This window comes from Mesoplodon bidens (assembly GCF_964165515.1).
Source record: "Mesoplodon bidens genome assembly, chromosome: 15".
Taxonomy (NCBI): domain Eukaryota; kingdom Metazoa; phylum Chordata; class Mammalia; order Artiodactyla; family Ziphiidae; genus Mesoplodon; species Mesoplodon bidens.
This window is the reverse complement of record NC_138171.1, coordinates 45083438-45103318: the sequence shown is the minus strand read 5'-3', so window position 1 is coordinate 45103318 and position 19881 is coordinate 45083438. Positions and strand designations below refer to the sequence as shown.

The following is a 19881-nucleotide window of genomic DNA, read 5'->3' as shown; positions in this document are numbered from 1 at the left end:
TACATCCCTCTTCTATCATTCCCTCACCTCTGATCCCAACCCGATCCTGGCTTTATTTATTTATTTTAGATATTTATTTATTTATTTATTTAGACTGTGTTGGGTTTCACTGCTTCACGCGGGCTTTCTCTAGTTGCGGTGCACGGGCTTCTCAACTGCGGTGGCTTCTCTTGTTGTGGAGCACGGGCTCTAGAGCACAGGCTCTAGAGCACAGGCTCAGTAGTTGTGGCGCATGGGCCTAGCCGCTCCGCGGCACATGGGATCCTCCTGGACCAGGGCTCGAACCCGTGTCCCCTGCACTGGCATGCGGATTCCCAACCACTGTGCCACCAGGGAAGCCCCACCCTGGCTTTAGATGCTTTTTACTCTGTTAGGCTCTCTGCCTCCAACTCTATACTCCACAGTACTGCTCCATTACCCTTCTTAAAAATGGATCCATTCTATTTTGTTTCCACAAGTCCAAAGCATTTAGCCTTCATGAGATGGCCCCCGGATTAAGCCTCTAGTTGATCTTCTGCACATACTCCACAAACACTTTATACCAACCACACTATTCTTTTGCTCCTCTCATCCTGTTGAAGTGCTCTTTTTCCTTTGCCTACGTCAATGCTTTTCAAATATGGTGAAGGGCCATTAAAAAAATTTCCAGCCTAATGTGGGTAAATACTTTCAAAAACATTATACACACAAATTAGAAAATCGATCACATGCTTAGATATCGCAGCAATGGCAAAGCTTCTCAGTGCTTATTCTTAATTATGGTGCCTGTTTTGTCATGGACAGGCTAACTGTGCATCCACAGTGGTCTGAGGACTACACTTCACACGGGTCTAGACTAACTCTCCCTTTTCCCTGCCTGGTGAACCACCACCCAACCACTCGCAACATCCATCACCACTGCCTCCATTATGCTTTCCCTCAGATTTATGCCCCATAATCACATCCTATTCAATATACCCACCACCTTTTAAAAAAATACCCGTTATAACTTATCACATGTTATTACAATTTTCCGGTCAAATGTCAAAGAGCAGCAAAAGCTCTTTGAAGTCAGGGATATGTGCAAGTCATCCCTGCATCCTGAGCCTTGTGCCTGTCATGGGATAGAAGCTTAGAAATATAATTAGCAAATAAATGTGTCCAACACACCTCTGGCGACACACAGACAGGCAGAACTGCAGCAACTCTAAACAGACCTTTAATGACTGGGGCGTGGCTGGACCTAAACGTTGAATGGTTTAGAGCACTGGGGACTGAAGTCAAGCAATCAGTAGGCCGTCTGAGACTGCTGCTGGCGGTAGCCACCCCGGCGCATGTAGCCCTCATTTTTGCGGTAGCCATCCTTCTGGTCTGCAGGAGAGAGATGGGGAGGGGAGGGGGTGAATGCCAAGGGAGAGGCAGTAAGGGGGCCAGGACCCTGGGAGCGCAGAGGGGATGGAAGCACTCACCTCGGAAGTAGCCACCATAGGTACCCTGCTTGTGGTCAAACACCCGCTCATTGTTTTCCACCAGGCTGCCCAGCTTCTCAGCCAGCTGCAGTGCCAGGTTCTGCTGGGCAGTGGGCTCAGTGCGGTGCATCACCACTGTCTGTGTCGGCTGGTCCAGGGAGGCCTGACAGAAGTGAGGCAGAGGAAGGGACAGATCAGTCTCCTGTACTCCAATCTCTCCACGACTCCACCTGCCCATGTGCCCATGCTGATGGCCTTACCATCAACTCCTCGTTAATGATCATCTTGCTGATGATGGAGTGCACAGTGGGCAGGTCCAGTTCAAACATGTCAGACAGTGTCTCCATGCTGGGGAGAAAGAAGGCCAAGAGCAGGGAGCAATTAGGACCCTCGACCACAAAGCTGGGGCTCCTGTGCCTCCTCAGGGCCCATCCTACCTGATGGAGTCATAGACACTGCTGTAGGTGAAGAGGTAGGTCCGCAGTGACTCTTCCTGGATCTTCCTGTGGGGAGAAGGGAGAAAAGAGAAAAGGGGGAGATCTTCAGTGAAGGAGACCAAGTCTTTTCTTCCCCACCCACTAGGGTCTTGTTCTCTGCTCACCTAACCAGCATGGCTCGGACTTTGTCAGCCTCCGGGAAAAGGTCCCACACTTTGCCATTCATCTTCTCGTTGATGATAAAACTGTGGCAGGTCTTCCAGTCACCCATCTTCATGGCCTTGGAGGCAGCGACCACATGTTCCCTCATTGACTCGGGGGGACCTGAAAGGCTGGGAATGAGGAAGGGCCTAGGGAAACTTGGGATGAGGGCTCCTTCCCCAACAAGCACTATTTAAGGAGGAACCCAGGCTAAGAGAGTAAACAACTGGACTGACACTCTCCCAGCTCTCCATTAAGTAGCCATGTGACTGTACAAGTCACTTAATATCAGAATAACTGTATTTACATTTAGACTTAGTCTATGATGTGCCTCAGGGGATTGGTGAGTTCCTTGAAAATACTGACAAATTGCTGTGTGTACCCTTATGCACATTTTCCTAGGAAAGGGTCCACAGCTTTTATCAGATTCTTACAAGGTTCACTGACCTTAAAAAAATGTCTAACATCCACTGCAGGCAGTAGTAGAGAGGCGGGGAATGTGAACCAAGAAGCCCTAAGAGATGCTGGACATACAGATTTTCACTGGCAATTTTCCAATTAATAAAAACAAAGTAAAGCATCACTACATAGCCCAAACATAATTTTCCTGAAGTGCGCCTGCACTTAATATGACCATACACACAACCAGTAGAGGACAAATCTGTAGAGGGACGTGGCTGTGGACAGTAAGACTGGCTCAGTTGCCAAGTCCTTCCATGCACCAGCCTTACAGGAAGGGCGCAATTCAAATTCCTTTCCCAGTGAAATCACAACTCACTCAACCTCTGGACTGAAAGATCGGATCTCTAAAAGTGCTCAAAGAAGCCAATGTTAGATTCTTGAATGCCAAGGGTCTAGTTAGTTAGCTAAAAAATAATATGGATGAAAGGGAAAAAGAGGAAAAGGTCAGAGAGACACATACCACCTGTGTTAACCCTGGGTAAAGTCACTTAACTTTTGTGCCTCAGTTTCTTAATCAGGAAAAGGGGGGTCACAATAGTATCTTCATAGCGTTATGACTAATGAAGAATAAATGAATTATTATTATTTATAAAACACTTAGTGCCAGGCAGAAAAAAGTACTACGTAAGTTTATACTAAATTAAAAATATTGTTGGAATCAGCTCATGGAGACTTTAACTTAGTGACTAAGGAGGCTGGACTTTATTCTATAGACAATGAAGAACTTCTGAAGGTACTGGGGGTGTATAACACCATACACTTGGTAGAAAGATACTACTGACAAATACAGACTGAAGGGGAAAATGATAGGAAGCAGGGAGCTTAATCTGTAAGCTAAGACGTGTCCTATGGTAAGAGACCATGGAGACTACTTAGTAAAAATGCTTTTAGGCCATACATGGAGATGCCATTAAATCAAATGGAATCATCTTGTGGGAAAGTTTACTCCCTTTGTCTTCTTAATCCTTTGATTACAAGTAATCAAGGAACAAACGAGCAAAGTCTGCTGCACTACAGAGCCCCACACTCACCCAGCAAGGGCTGTCGCTCGCCCACCCGCAGCTGGTGATGGAACTGCTTGCTGATCATGCGTCGGCGGGCGTCACTCTCATGGGCGGCCATGTAGGGGATCTCCAGGAGCATGGCTGACACCAGGTAAACACACTCCAGCAGCTCCAGATTTATGTGCAGGTGGAAGGGCACCTGCCGGCGCCGCTCCACCTTCTCCTGCTCCTGGTTGCGCTCCTGCAGGCTGCGCAGCAGTAGGCCCTGACCCAGAAGCTCCTTGGCCCGGCCGCTTGACTGGATGTCCAGCAGGGCATTGTGAGCATCCTTGGTCAGGCCTTGGCGGAAGGCACAGATGCCCAGCTGCACCATGGTGCGGTTGTACAGGATCTAAGAGCAAAGGGCAATGAACTCAGAGGTGATAGCCACAAGGTAAGTCTTTCACAGGGTTAGGGCAGAGAACAAAATAGACCAGTTCCTCCCCTTCCATGGAGCTTACACTCTAGGGACAGAGGTGTGGAGGACAAAATAAGCATAATATACAGGTGGTGACCCAAGCTAAGGAGAAAAATAAGGCAGACGAGGGAGTTAAGAAGGGAGTCTGAGTGGTGGCAGTAGTGGTGGGAACTCACAATTTTATGTAGGATAACTAAGAAAGGCCTCATTTTGAAGGGGATGTTTAAAAATAAAGACCTGGGCTTCCCTGGTGGAGCAGTGGTTAAGAATCTGCCTGCCGATGCAGGGGACACGGTTCGATCCCTGGTCCGGGAAGATCCCACATGCCGCGGGGCAACTAAGCCCGTGCACCACAACTACTGAGCCTGCACTCTAGACCCCGTGGGCCACAACTACTGAAGCCCATGGGCTTAGAGCCTGGGCTCTGCAACAAGAGAAGCCACCACAGTGAGAAGCCTGCACACCACAACGAAAACCCAACGCAGCCAAAAATAAATAAATTACATTAAAAAAAATACATACATAAATACGTACATACGTACATACATACATACCTAACAGAAAAAGAAATAGCAAGTCATGCAGATCTCTGGAGGAGGAGGAATATTCTAGGAAAAATGAAAAGTAAGTGCAAAGGCCCTATGCCAGACGTATTCAAGGACAAGGAATGCAATATGGCTAGAGCTGGTAAAAGATGTGATCAGAAACTGGAGGCTGGGCAAGCACAGGGCATTGAAAGCCATGTTAAAGATTTTAAGATGGGGCTTCCCTGGTGGCGCAGTGGTTGAGAGTCCGCCTGCCGATGCAGGGGCCACAGGTTTGTGCCCCGGTCCGGGAAGATCCCACATGCCGCGGAGCGGCTAGGCCCGTGAGCCATGGCGGCTGAGCCTGCGTGTCCAGAGCCTGTGCTCCGCAACGGGAGAGGCCACAACAGTCAGTGAGAGGCCCACGTACCGCAAAAAAAAAAAAAGATTTTAAGATGGGAAACCACAGGAAGCTTTTGAGCAAATAAGTGACATAATTTGACTTTACTAACAGGATTACTCTAGCTGCTGCATTAAGAACAGCCTGAAGGGGCTTCCCTGGTGGCACGGTGGTTAAGAATCCGCCTGCCAATGCACAGGACATGGGTTCGATCCCTGGTCCGGGAAGATCCCACATGCTGTGGAGCAACTAAGCTTGTGTGCCACAACTACTGAGCCCACATGCCACAGCTACTGCAGCCCGCGCGCCTAGAGCCCGTGCTCCGCAACAAGAGAAGCCACCGCAAGGAGAAGCCAGCACACTGCAACAAGAGAAAGCCTGCACACAGCAACAAAGACCCAATGCAGCCAAAAATAAATAAGTTTATTTAAAATTAAAAAAGAAAAAAAAAAAAGAATCTGCCTGCCAAAGCAGGGGACATGGGTTTGAGCCCTGATCCGGGAAGATCCCACATGCCGCGGAGCAACTAAGCTCATGCGCCGCAACTACTGAAGCCCGTGCGCCCTAGAGCCCGGGCTCCGTAACAAAGAGAAGCCACTGCAATGAGAAGCCCGTGCATCGCAATGATAGAGCAGCCCCCACTCGCCGCAACTAGAGAAAGCCCGTGCGCAGCAATGAAGACCCAATGCAGCCAAAAATAAATTAATTTAAAAAGTAAAAGGAATAAACATTAAAAAAAAAAAAAAGAAAAAGAAAGAACAGCCTGAAGGGATATAAGGGCAGAAGCAGAGAGAGAGAGACTGGGAACATGATGGTGGTTTAGACCAGAGGGTGGCAGTGGAAGTGATAATAAGTGGTCAGATAGGGATTTTCAACACAAATGGGTGGGGAATCAAATGTGAGAGAAAAACAAGAATCAAAGATGAATTCAAGGCTTCTGGGCCTAGGCAACGGAAAAGATGGACTTGTCAATAATTAAGATAGGGAAGACTGTAGGTAGTACGGATTTTCGTTGGGGGGAAAGACCAAGTCTTTACTGACAACAAAAATATAGAGGTCAATACCGGTCATGAACTTAGTTAGATACAAAGAGCCCTAAAAAAATACCAGCAAGCAAAATCCAGCAATACATAAAAGAGATAATATACCACGACCAAGTAGGATATATCACGGGAATGAAAGTATAATATAAAAATCTAAAATCATAGTTATTCACCATATAAACAGAAAAATGGAGAAACAACTGTGCATTATTTCAATAGATGCAAAAAAGATTTTGACAAAATTCAACACCTATTAAGGACAAAAATTCCCAGCCAACTAGGATCAGAAGAGAACTCCATCAATCTGAGAAAGTCTATCTACAAAAATACTATCTATAAAAATAGGTAACATTCTTCTTAATGGTGAAATGCTCACTGCTTCCCTGCTGATACTGGGAAGGAGGCAAGATGTCTGCTCTCACTTCTATTCAGCACTAAGTATTAGAGATTTGAGTCACTACAATATGGCAAAAAAGAAACAAAAAAGAAAGAAAAGTCTCAGAGACTGGTATAGTAATAAAACTGTCCCTATGTGCAGATGACACGATTAATTCAGTAAAAAAAACTTAAGGAATCTATAAAACACTAGACCCAATACAGCTGTCCCTCAGTATCCATGGGGAATTGGTTCCGGGACCCTCCACGGATACCAAAATCTGCAGATGCTCAAGTCTCTTACATGAAATGGCATAGTATTTGAAAATAACTTACGGTACGTCCTCCCATGTAATTTAAATCATCTGTAGATTACTTGTAACACCAAATACAATGTAAGTGCTAGGTAAATAGTTACCAAACAAGGCAAATTTTGGTTTTTGGGGGGAACTTTCTGGAATCCCTCCCCCTCCCCACAAATATCTTCAATCTGCAGTTGGTTGAATCCGCAAATACAGAGGACAGAAGGCCAGACTAAAACTGAATTTAGCAAAATGGCAAGATCCAAGGCCAATGTAAGAAAATTAACTCTATTTTTAGACACTGGTAGTTAACAATTTAAAAATGAAATTAACAGAGTTCCCTGGTGGTCTAGTGGTTAGGATTCAGTGCTTTCTCTGCCGTGGCCCAGGTTCAATCCTTGGTTGAGGAACTGAGATCCCGCAAGCCGTGTGGACAAAATAAAAAATTAAATTAAATTTAAAAATTGCCTTTACAATAGCATAAAAAATCGTATAATTCTCAGGAATAATTTTTTAAAAGATGTGTATTACCTCTGCAGAGAGAAACTGAAGAAATTAAATGAAGAATAACACGTAAGATCAAAAGGTTCAAAGTTGTTAAGGTGTCAGTTCTCCCAAAATTGATTTACAGATTCAATATAACCCCAGCAGGCATTTTTGCACAAATTGACAAGCTGATTTTGAAATTTATGTGGAAGTGCAAATGTCACAGAACATTCCAACTATTCTTAAAAAACAACAAAGTTGGAGGAGTCATACTACCTGACTTCAGGACTTACTCTAGGGACTTCCCTTGTGTCGCAGTGGTTCAGAATCCGCCTGCCAATGCAAGAGACACAGGTTCCAGCCCTGGTCCGGGAAGATCCCACATGCCGTGGAGCAACTAAGCCCGTGTGCTACAACTACTGAGCCTGCGCTCTACAGCCTGCAAGCCACAACTACTGAGCCTGAGTACCACAAGTACTGAAGCCTGTGCGCCTAGAGCCCATGCTCCACAACAAGAGAAGCCACTGCAATGAGAAGCCCACACACCACAACGAAGAGTAGCCCCTGCTCGCCACAACTAGAGAAAGCCCGGGCGAAGCAACGAAGGCCCAACGCAGCCATAAACTAATTAATTTAAAAAAAAGACTTAACTCTAAAGGCACAGCCATCAAGACAGTGTGGAACTGGCATAAGGAAGGACAAAAAGATGAATGAATGGAATAGAATAGAGAGCCCAGAAATACATTTATAGGGTCATGTGGTTGGTTTTTCATGTGGTTTTCCACAAAGGCACCAAAGCAATACAATGGGGAAAGAACGTCTCTGACCCTGACTTCACACCATATGCAGAAAACATAGACCTAAATGTGAAAGCTAAAACCAGAAGAACTTCCAAAAACTAAAAATAAAAAAAATCTTTATGAATTGCTAGTAGGAAAAAGTTTCTTTAGATAGGACCCAGAAAATAACCAAAAGAGATAAAACGGATATATTAGAATATACATCAAAACACATGGTTAAGAAAATGAATAGGCAAACCACACACTGGAAAAAAATATTTGGAAAACATTTATCTGACAAAGGACTGGTATCCAGGATATATAAAGATTTCCTACAACTCAATAATAAAAAGATGAATAATCCAATCTTTAAAAAAGGGGGGCGGGTGGGGCTTCCCTGGTGGCGCAGTGGTTGAGAGTCCGCCTGCCGATGCAGGGGACACGGGTTCGTGCCCCGGTCCGGGAAGATCCCACATGCCGCGGAGCGGCTGGGCCCGTGAGCCATGGCCGCTGGGCCTGTGCGTCCGGAGCCTGTGCTCCGCAACGGGAGAGGCCACAACAGTGAGAGGCCCACATACTGCAAAAAAAAAAAAAAAAAAAGGGGGGGGCGGGCAAAAGTTGACCAGACATCTCACAAAAGAAGATATATAAAGGGCCAATAAACATTTAAAAAGCAGTAAATTTCAATAGTCATCAGGGAAATACCATTAGATACCATCTCAATGGTATCTCAATACCATTGAGATACCATTAGACAACAACCATGATGGCCAAAATTAAGAAGACTAACAACACTAAATATTGACAAGGTAAAAGTGAAAAATGGTACAACCATTTCTGAGTTTCTTTCCTTTTTTAAATTTATTTATTTATTTATTTACTTTTGGCTGCCTTGGGTCTTCACTGATGCGCGCGAGCTTTCTCTAGTTGCAGCGAGCTGGGGCTACTCTTCGTTGAGCAGAGTACTCAGTACTGAGCGGGGGCTCAGTAGCTGTGGCTTGCAGGCTCTAGAGCACAGGCTCAGTAGTTGTGGGCTTAAGTTGCTCTGTGGCATGTGGGATCTTCCCGGACCAGAGCTCGAACCCGTGTCCCCTGCATTGGCAGGCAGATTCTTAACCACTGCACTACCAGGGAAGTCCCATTTTTGAGCTTCTTATAAAACTGGACATACACCTACACTATGATGCAGTAATTCCACTCTTAAGTATCTACCCAAGAGAAACCATACATCACATCCACACAAACTTATACATAAATCACAAAAGCTTCATTTATAATACCCCAAACTGGTTGATCAGGTATCTATCAAGAGAAAAATCAAGAACCGGTGATAAATTCATACAATGGAATAAAAAATAGGAGTGCTATTCAAAAAGCACCACCAGACAGGCTTACCAAATGTTTTACACATAAATACCTCACAATTGTTCTAAACACACATTTATAGGATCTATACCTAGACACAACTGTAATACTCCTACATAAAAATGTCCTCACAATGCTGCCACACACAAAATTTTATGTTTCACACATCACGCTGTATTTGGGTCCTTGTCCTTCTCAGTTTAACTGCTTAAATGCTTTTTCATCTTTTTAAGTAAGATGATCTCCTAATGTTTGTTCCAAACCAGACACGTAATAGTTATAATAAATGTTAGTTGAACCCAAATTCTATCCCAGAGGACTCTATGTTAACATGTAGGAGAATCAAAGAATGCTAGCACTCGGGAAGGACCAAGTGTCTCCCTGTATCTGCATTAGCCAGACAGGTGGCTAATCTGCCTGAGCCACTTCGCCTGAACAAAGTAGACGGGGGGCCTGGCCTGGGCTTCCCTTTGCCACCAGGGCCAGAGCACCTCCTTCCCATCCTACCTGTACTGGCGGGTCCGCGTGCTGAATGTTGTCTTGTAGGTGGCTCATGAGCATGAGGTCACGGGCCTGGTACCAGCGGGAGTGCAGAGCATGATGGTAGATATGGCAGAGGATGGCGCATGTGCGGATTCGGTCTGTGCGGTCCTTGGCATAGATGTACTTGCACAGTCTCTCCATCAGCACAGCTGAGTCCTCGCCCTCATTTTCGGCCTGGTCTTGCTCTGACTGGAGGGGTAGGGGGTGGGGGGAGATATTGTTGGAGGAGGAAATATGGCAAGGACAATGGTTGTAAATGGCTCAGCCTCCAGCAACCAAAGACGAGACTCCATCCAGCCTCTTCCTAGTCCCTCTGCTCCACCAGAGACAGTCCCCAGGGAATAGAAGATCTGCCATGAAGTCCTAACAGACATGCAGAACCGATGGACACACCCCTCTCCCCTCTGACATGGTGGCCAAGCACTTACCTTTGAGGAGCCCTCAGGGGGGGTAAGCTGCCGCTGATGGGCCTTGTAATCAAACTTGTAGTAGGTGTGGAGGATGCGCCTCAAGTAGATGCGACAGATCTCGTCAGTGGTGCCCTTCTCCTCCAGGTAGCGCTGCACACGCTCAATGATGGTGCACACCTGTGCCTCGTCCTTCAGGTGCTCCACGTACTCTGGCAGGGAGAGCACCCACCCTCAGCTTAGCCAGGCACCCAGGCTTTCCCAATCATATGTCCCTCATCAATCCAATTACCTCTGCATGTGTTTTCTGTACCCATCAGAAAAGTCTACTCACCGTGCCCTAAAAATACCATCCTCTCCTGGGACATGTCAAGCTCACTCTCCATTGCTGTCAGGCACTCTCTTCTGCCAATTCCTCCCGATTAACTCCTCCTCCTCCTTCTCATTCGGCTCTCACCTCAAATGTGCCCTACCTACAGATGCTTCTTCAACCATTATCTAAAGCAGCCACCACTCCAGACATACTGTCACATGTCCCGAGCTGAATTTCTAATTCACACTTTACATTATCTACAACTGACTCATTCATTTTTTTGTAGAACTGCCTTGCTTCAGCACCGAAATGTAAGCTCCATGAGCATGAAGGCCCCAAGCTGTCTTGTTCATCAATACACCTTTGACTTGGTGGACACATGTGGACACTCACATTTTACTGTGTAAATGTCCTGCATTTCCCCATTCTAATGCTTAAGGCGTACAAGCTAAACAAGCCAAGTGGACAGAGATCATACCCCAACAGTTCTCAAAGTAGCAGACAGCAGCATCACTTAGGAACATGTTAGAAATGTAAAATGTGAGGCCTCACCCAGACCTATTGAATCAGAAGCTACGGGAGTGGGGTCCAGTATCTTAAAGAGGCCCTGTGGTATGAATGCTGGGGTGAGGAAGGGCTGGCTTTCCGAACATTCTCACTTAGTACAATCTTTCATTTTAATCCCTGCACTTTCCCTCTCACTGATGCCCATGCTTGCTCGGGCTCACCTTGGGAGTGAGGATCAGTGTTTTGCATTATCTTGGTAAATTCTTCATCCATTCGTTCCACCAGAGTTAGGATACAGCCACGGACACGCAGTGGCTGAAGAGAAGGCAAAGGAGGAAATAAATTAGCCCAGATTCCAGTCCTGAACTTCAACCCTCCTGTCTCCAACAAACCTTCCCAAAGCAGACAACACACACTTCCAAATAGCCTGCCAAATCCCCTCTTTACCTGGTCAGCGTTATGCAGGTTCTCACTCTCTTCCAGAATGTTCTCTCCAATAAAGATGTTGGGGTTTGCAAACAGTATGTCCATCAGCTCATTGATACAGTCCAGACACTTCTGCCACATCTCAGGCTGCCAAGAGATCAGACAGCAGTCAGAGGTGTGAAGGTGGAACAAGGAGATGCCTCCCAAGAGCCCTACACCAGGAATCCACGGGCCTTCAACCACCAAGACTGCTCCAACAGTCCTTGAGTCTTGAGTCACCAGCCACCTTCCCATGACCCACCAGCTCCGCTGTGGGATGCTCGTTATTGTTCTCACCTTCATGTATGTGGCCAGGTTGGGGTTGTAGTCATAAAGAGAGGCAATGATATTGAACTTGATCTTGACGGTGACACCCTCTCCCAGGTTGTTTTCAGAAGCAATCTGAACCAGGAGCTGTAGCAGCTCAATCTGGGCTGCACTGGAGGGGTACAGAATTGGGTGAGGCACAGGAAACAAATAAAAATGTCTTATCCTGTCATACAGCACGCCCTCTTCAGACAAGAAAGGCAGACTCATTCTCAATACCCACCCCTAGCCTCACCACCTGTATACTTGCTTCTCCCTCATAAATTCCAAACAGAAATAGCAATAATGCTAACAATCTAACATCCTCTTCAGTCACTGAATAACTACAGAAGATGAGTATTATTCCCATTTTACAGATGGGAAAACAGCCCCCAAAGGTTAAGTGATTGATCTAAGGTCAAACGGAATGTAAACAGCAGAAAATAGACTGGTGTAGTCCAAGTACATCATTCCTTCTACTGTAGCCACACACAGATCTTCCCAAAATAGCACTATTTCCCCACCAACCTCCACCCTGTGTCTTAAGAGAAAATGAGCTTTCACCCTGTAATGACATAGCCCAGGCCCACGAATCTTACCGATCAGTTCCCTTCTTGCCTCGTGCCTGTAGGATCTCATTCAGTTTCTTGATGACAACAGCGTGGGTGATCTCAGTTCCCTTGGCAAACATTTTTGGCTTCTCCTAGGTAACACACAAGTTATGTGCAGACTGACAGAAACCTGTTCTTGCCTTAATTGTTCTCCTGAATCCGACCAGGAGGGTACCTGTATGCTCTCCCAAACTGTTTCCCAATTCCTTTTCGTTCTAAAATCCTCACCTTAACCAGGGGCACTCCACCCCGGACCCTTTCCCACTCCCCGCCTTCATTGTCTTCCTCCTCCTCATCCAGGCGCTTGGATTTCCTATCATGCTTCTTCTTGGCTTTGTCCTCCCGTTTCTTCTCAGCTGCCCTCTTGTCCTCCTCTGTGGTGGGGGCCCTGCCAAGAGACACAGGAGAAGATGAAGGATCAGCCCCCTCTCCACCTTGAGGCTTCCTCCCCCCCCCAAAATTCCTCTTTTTCTCTTCCTGGGTCCAAGTTACACTCTACAAGAATGACCTATGAATAACTGTAACCACAACCAAAGCAAAGACCACTAAGCATTTGAATCTGCCAGACCACTTACCAAGGTCTGTTACCATATTACACTAAGCAACTCGTATGAAGGAACAAGTATGGCCTAGTTTAATAAGACAGAGGTGCTAACCAGGCCGCCTCAGACACAGAAACAGCCTGTCATGTTGCTCCACTACTAAACTCTAAGGTTTTCCAAAGAATCCATAAGCAACACAGTTGTCCTTTGGTACTAGTTACTCTGTCCAGACTAATCTTTTTTTTTTTAAATACATAAATCTATTTATTTACTTATTTATTTAGTTAGTTAGGGCTGCGTTGGGTCTTTGTTGTCGTGCACGGGTCCTCTCTAGCTGCGGCTAGTGGGGGCTACTCTTTGTTGCAGTGCGCCATCTTCTCACTGCGGTGGCTTCTCTTGTTGCGGAGCACGGGCTCCAGGCGTTGTGGCTCCAGGCTCTAGAGTGCAGGCTCAGTAGTTGTGGTACACATGCTTAGTTGCTCCACAGCATGTGGGATCTTCCTGGACCAGGGCTTGAACCCGTGTCCCTGCATTGGCAGGGAGATTCTTAACCACTGTACCACCAGGAAGTCCCCAGCCTAATCTTTTTATCACCAACTGATTTATCAGTTTAAAATCCGTGCTTAGAAAAAAAAAAGTGCAAAAAAATTTTTGCGGTTCCCAGACTGGCTGTTTTTCCCTGCCTTTCTTTCCCCTCTTATGACAATTATTAATATAAATTCTGAATTTTAAAAAAAACTGTTCAATACAACAAAATGTCCCCAACAAAAAAGAAAAAGATCACTGGCTACCTCAAAGTGGACTTAAACTATCTGATGTCTGAAACCATTTCCAGACTTTAATACTTACATAATGAAATATAAACCAAATGGCAGGGACAAATTATTTCAAACTTTATAGAGGAAAAAGTCTTTCCAGAAAGACTTGAACAGACATTCAAATTATAATTAAAACACCATTTAAACGTTTATAAATAAATTTCATTTTAACTGCTTAAAAGGTTTGAATATGCTTTAGTAATAGTTTATAATTTGCCAGTTGGATTAAAACTTGCCCTTGCCAAAAGATTTATGCCATAATTTTTTTGGGAGGCCATGCCACGTGGCTTGTGGGATACTTGTGGGATCTGTTCTCCAACCAGGGACGGAACCCGGGCCATGACAGTGACAGCGCCCAATCCCAACCACTAGACCATCAGGGAACTCCCTATGCCATAACTCAACAGAAGCTTAATGGTTTTCCCTCCTGTACTAATGCAATACTCTCTAATGATAAAAACTCATTTCATAGGTAAAATCCTCTGTAAATGAGCAAAGTATGTTCATTAAGCTGAAACTGCTTGGTCTGCATCATCCATCCCCAAAGCTCTGAGATCACAGGACCTCTTAATTATCCTTGGCCTAAAGTTTTACTCGAAGCCCTCAGGATATTGTGATTCACACCTCAAAAACACAAACTCTCACCCTATGAAATTCTAACTGAAAGACCTAAAACTTGACTTGATCTCTCCCCTATGACAGATTATACCTTGGTATATTCACACCTTGTTAGAATCGATCAGAAAACTGACATTTATGCTCTCAGCTACAGGGACATCACCAAATACACCTCCACCTAAATACACAGCTAAGAAACTGAAGACATTAAGAGACACCAATAGAAGTTAGTCCTAAAACTACACTGAAAAGGACCATCCCACAACCTCTTAACCACAACTATGATCTAGAGCCCCTAGACATACACTCTTCCTTAGGGTCCTAACAACTTGGAGATCCAGTCCCACCAGAGATCTATCCCGAGGTTCACTTTAAAAAAGGCCTCCAGGGGCCTCCCTGGTGGCGCAGTGGTTGAGAGTCCGCCTGCCGATGCAGGGGACACAGGTTCGTGCCCCGGTCTGGGAAGATCCCACATGCCACGGAGCGGCTGGGCCCGTGAGCCATGGCTGCTGAGCCTGTGCGTCCGGAGCCTGTGCTCCTCAACGGGAGATGCCACAACAGTGAGAGGCCCATGTACTGCAAAAAAAAAAAAAAAAAAGAATCTGCCTTCCGATGCAGGGGACGTGGGTTCAACCCCTGGTCGGGGAACTAAGATCCCACATGCCGTGGGGCAACTAAGCCCGCGTGCCGCAACTACTGAGCCCGCAAGCCACAACTAGAGAGAAGCTCACGCCTCAATGAAGAGCCTCTGCGCTGCAACAAAAGATCCCGCATGCTGCAGAGAAGATCCCACGTGCCACAACTAAAACCCGACACAGCCAAATAAATATAAAATTAAGTTAAAAAAAATTATGGATCACTATACTGTACACCCCTAACTTATATAATATTATACAGCAACTATCCTTCAATAAAAAAACCTTTTTAATGTAAAAATAAATAAAAATAAAAGACAAATAAAAATTAAAACTGAAATGGGAAAAATAAATAAATAAATAAAAGGACTCCACGGGAGCAACAACTTTCAAGGTGATTAAAAGCCTCCTACTCCTCCCACTGTAGCCCGAAGTACCACTACTTTTCTTACTTTTTAAGGAATCTCGACGCCAGCACTGTCTGTTTCCCTTCTTCCTCCTCTGAATCTGAATCAGAAGATGTGGAACCTGTGTCCCAATCTTCATCATCTTCTGAATCTTCTGAGTCCTCATCTTCATCCTTAGAGAAAGAAAAGATGATCAGAAGAAACAAGATGGGAAGACTGACTGGTGTCTCTGCTCTCCCTGCTGACACGTTTCAGAGACTCTCCAGAGCAGCAGAAGAGTGGCTGAATCAACATATTAAGAGCTGGACTGGACCACCAAGACCCAGAGAGAAGTGGTAACTTGCTCCAGGGACACACAGCTCCCCTGGGGCAGAGCTGGGCCCAGAATCTAGTTCTCCCGATTCCAAGTCACTCAGTGCTCTAATCGAAGAGGAAACCTGTCCCCAGACCAGACTCTGCTAAACCCCACCCCTCTCAACCTTAAGGCTCTGTGAGTCTTTTCTTCTCCCCAGAGACCCAAGAATGGTCCACAGCAGACAAACCACCCCTCAGTGTAACACTGGCTCTTACCTCCATCTTTTTGAGGAACTTCCGACTCTCCCCAGAAGGAGCGTCTGATTTCTTCTTTAGGAAAGTTGCAGCACTGACTCCTTCATCATCCTCATCCTCATCTGAAGAGCCTGGTGGGAAAGGGGAGAGAAAAAAAAGAGTTACAATGGTGAAGAGGTGAATGGCAACCAAGAAAACAAGCCAAGGAAACCCTTAATCTTAGACCTCCTAACCATTTGAAATTAAGGGTTTTCCTCACTCACCTTTTTTTCTTTTTAAATATTTTCTTTTTTTTTTGACAGTTTTGCTTTATTTATTTATTTATTTACTTACTTACTTACTTACTTACTTATGTATGTATGTATGTATGTATGTATGTATGTATGTATGTATGTATGTATGTGTGTGTGTGTGTGTATGTAGGTATGTATGGCTGTGTTGGGTCTTCGTTTCTGTGCGAGGGCTTTCTCTAGTTGTGGCAAGCGGGGGCCACTCTTCATCGCGGTGCGCGGGCCTCTCACTGTCGCGGCCTGTCTTGTTGCGGAGCACAGGCTCCAGACGCGCAGGCTCAGTAGCCGTGGCTCACAGGCCCAGTTGCTCTGCGGCGTGTGGGATCTTCCCGGACCAGGGCTCAAACCCATGTCCCCTGCATTGGCAGGCAGACTCTCAACCACTGCGCCACCAGGGAAGCCCCTCACTCACCTTCTGAATCCTCCTCATTCTTCTCAGCATCTTCATCTGCAGACTGCTCAGGGTTCTTGACAGAAGGAAATGAGAGAATAATTAAGGATGCCTGCCAACCACCGCATCCCACCTCCTCCACCCCACAGACCTTACTCATGATTCCTTCTCCAGTCACACACCTCCCGTTTACAGATACTTTTTTGTCTCAGTCATGAGGTCACTGTCCCCCAAGTTCAGAAAGTCTCCCTCTAGCACCCTCACCTGCTTGTAATTTGTAATATGGGACTCAAAATCTCGGTTGTATTTTCGGATCTTCTGGCGCAGGGTGCTCAGGGCCTTAGCATTATTCTTGTTCATCTTCTTCTTCCCTTCCTTATCTTCCCATAGCTGAAGGAAAGAATAGGGAAGAAAGGGAGAACAGGGATCTGAGATTAAGGAGTATTCCCTAAACTTCAGGCTTCACAACTTTTGGGTCTTGCTATCTATAAACATCTATACTACTTAAAAACTATACTTCTTAACTTATTGTTTACCGATGCTTTATTTATGTATCAAAAGTACAAAACCACAAGTAAGAGGTAATATAAAAATATATACAATTAAAATTCTTAACATAAAAAAGTCCCTCTCCTTGCTTCATCCCCCTATTTCTTATGTTCTGGGAAATACTGAATATCTGGCAAACAACTCAGAGGAGACATGATCCCTGGGTGTGGGTCAGGAGAAAGCTCCAGGTCCACAAGCCCCTTCTAGATCCCCCTGCACCCGTAAGAATCACACCTCATTAAGATAGTCCTCCAGGTCAGCCAGGATTCGGATATAGAACCGGGGGACACCTTCCTTGTCCACAATGCTCTTAGCCTTCCCATATGCTTTTCCTAGGAGCTCAAACTCTTCCAGGCACTTGGTGACATCCCGAATCTTCATGGCATTACGGATGGTCCGGATAAGGTTGGTCAGTTCCTCAAACCTGGTTTGAGAGCCCAATACCACATTGCACATGCCCACCATCACCAACCAGAAAACCCACCACTGCTCCAGAAACTCCCCATCCCCCCGCCTCCCCATGGCCTCACCTCTTATCCTTGGCGCTTCGGACAACTCTCTTGGTATCTTCTTCATCCTCACTCAGCAACAATGGCCTATTTGGAAGGAACAGAGACCATTAACCTCTGTTCCTAGCTCCAGTCTTTCCAAATGATCTCTCTTTTTCTTCTCCGATGGGGCAGGTAGCCCATTCCTACCACGTTCATCTTGTTTTATTCTTCCTCTTCACGGCCTCATCATATAGAACTCAATCTTTTAAGCTTACTTCAAGTAAAGCCTTTTATCAAATGTTGTAACACATTAAAAAAATGACCTGTCTCCAGCCTCTCAAACATAAACAAACGAAAGTGCTTATTTACTGTGTCAAAAATGAATTATGTGAAAACACAAGTCACTAAGAATTACTAAAAGAAGTTGAGAAAAGAGGTACTTTACCTAGAATGAATGGAAAAGGTGGTACCTGAACTAGGTCCTAGAAAGCAGTATTGGGGGAGTGTGACAGGCCGAGGGCAAGGAAAGTCTCAACGGCTTTGACACCTCCATTACTAGTTATTTTTACTTAATAATTAAAAAACAGACCACAGACAGCATTCAGCTGGCAACAATATCTCTTTTCTTTCCATCTTAATAGCTTTTCCAATTATTTCCTATTTTATAGCAAGTGATGTTGATTTTCCACCTGTGGCACAGATATGAAATCATATTCATGTGGGTATACACAGATTCTATTTTTCACTTTTAAAAATGAGTTTTAGGGCTTCCCTGGTGGCGCAGTGGTTGAGAGTCCGCCTGCCGATGCAGGGGACACGGGTTCGTGCCCCAGTCCGGGAAGATCCCACATGCCGTGGAGCGGCTGGGCCCGTGAGCCATGGCCGCTGAGCCTGCGCGTCCGGAGCCTGTGCTCCGCAACGGGAGAGGCCACAACAGTGAGAGGCCCGGGTACCGCAAAAAAAAAAAAAAAAAAAAAAGAGTTTTATGCTGAAACAAGACTTTGAAGTGGTATGTATATATATTCTTAAGTACAGGTATGTGACAAAAATAATGAAGGTGGCATGTGTATGGACAGAAGTTTGAGAAACATTCCAACGTTCCAAAGGGAGAAAAGAATTTTAATTTGCAGAGATGGGAGAAGAGTATTTAAATGGAGATAAACAACAGGAAAATACTAATAGATGTTTAAGAACCTCAGAGCCACATCAAGGAACTCCCAGGTATCAAGCGAGTATTGGGAGTTTCTTGCTGATGCAACACACCCAGCCAGTGGGAAACCTCTTCTGTGACTCTATCCTTTGCCTGGTGGGTGGATTCCCACAATTCACAGCACCCTTAGCGTTACGGCTGTCCCTCCAACACTGCTCCGGTCCCTTAAACTCAACATCCTTAGAACCCGCTCTCACCGCCCCCATTTCCATTCCCCTCCCATATACGCGGCCTTCCACAGCCTGCCGAACCCCTCACCCTCCCGAGTAGTCCCCATGGCCCAGGCCCTCACTCACTGTTTGCCGTAGTTACCCCCGACAGGTTTGGTGACGAGCTCCTCCCCGGACAGGGACGACTCGGACTCGCTGTCCGAACCGGTGGTAAAAAACCGCGACATGGCGACGGCGCTGAGCGGCTGCGGCGGGCGCGGCCAGACCTACGGTAGAGCCCGAAAGTCGAGAAGGGGCCCGAGCCGCCACCTCCTGACCCCCATCCTCACCGTCTTCGCACGCACCCCAACCCCGGTCCCCCTCCCCGAAGCAAGAGGCCAAAGAAGTACGTACCAGCTGACCTCCGGAATCACGCTGCTTAACCGAAACAGCCGAAACGCTGCGAGAAGGCGGGAACTTCGCGTCACTTCCGGGGGAATCACACCGCTTAGCCGAAGCAGCGGAAACGCGGCGAGTAGAAGGCGGGATCTTTGCGTCACTTCCGGTAGACGTCGACGAACTATACTGGGCGACTACAACTCCCAGTGGCCCTCGCGCCTCGCAGGGGGCAGGGTCAGGCCTGCAGTAAACTTGGCCGGGAGGAGGCGGTCTCGAGATTCCTGGATTCGACAGCGCTTTGCCCTCGGGTGTTATTGCTCACAGCCAGCCAACCAACCACACACCTCACCTGTGGAATCAGAATTTCAGGGCCAGGTGTTTACTTTCTTAAAGCGCCC

At 46.1% G+C, this 19881-nt stretch overlaps 1 protein-coding gene across 2 annotated transcripts; it reads right to left on the bottom strand.

Annotated features, from left to right (window-relative positions):
• Positions 1 to 1182: 1182 nt before the first annotated feature.
• Positions 1183 to 19581, bottom strand: LOC308628403 (eukaryotic translation initiation factor 3 subunit C). 2 transcript variants are annotated; one of them, XM_081255250.1, is made up of 21 exons: positions 19499 to 19581; positions 19232 to 19371; positions 17765 to 17830; positions 17469 to 17658; positions 16950 to 17075; positions 16707 to 16761; positions 16026 to 16135; positions 15501 to 15628; positions 12664 to 12823; positions 12424 to 12527; positions 11816 to 11957; positions 11501 to 11626; positions 11275 to 11368; positions 10255 to 10445; positions 9791 to 10015; positions 3580 to 3943; positions 2050 to 2209; positions 1886 to 1951; positions 1709 to 1796; positions 1449 to 1611; positions 1183 to 1350 (listed from the first exon to the last, which is right to left on the bottom strand). In XM_081255250.1, the coding sequence occupies exons 2-21, from the start codon at positions 19330 to 19332 to the stop codon at positions 1268 to 1270; spliced, it is 2742 nt and encodes a 913-aa protein (XP_081111376.1). In that variant the 5' UTR covers positions 19333 to 19371; positions 19499 to 19581; the 3' UTR covers positions 1183 to 1267. The 2 variants fall into 2 exon arrangements, with proteins under 2 accessions (XP_081111376.1, XP_081111377.1); XM_081255251.1 differs by having other exon boundaries at positions 12424 to 12524.
• Positions 19582 to 19881: the final 300 nt, after the last annotated feature.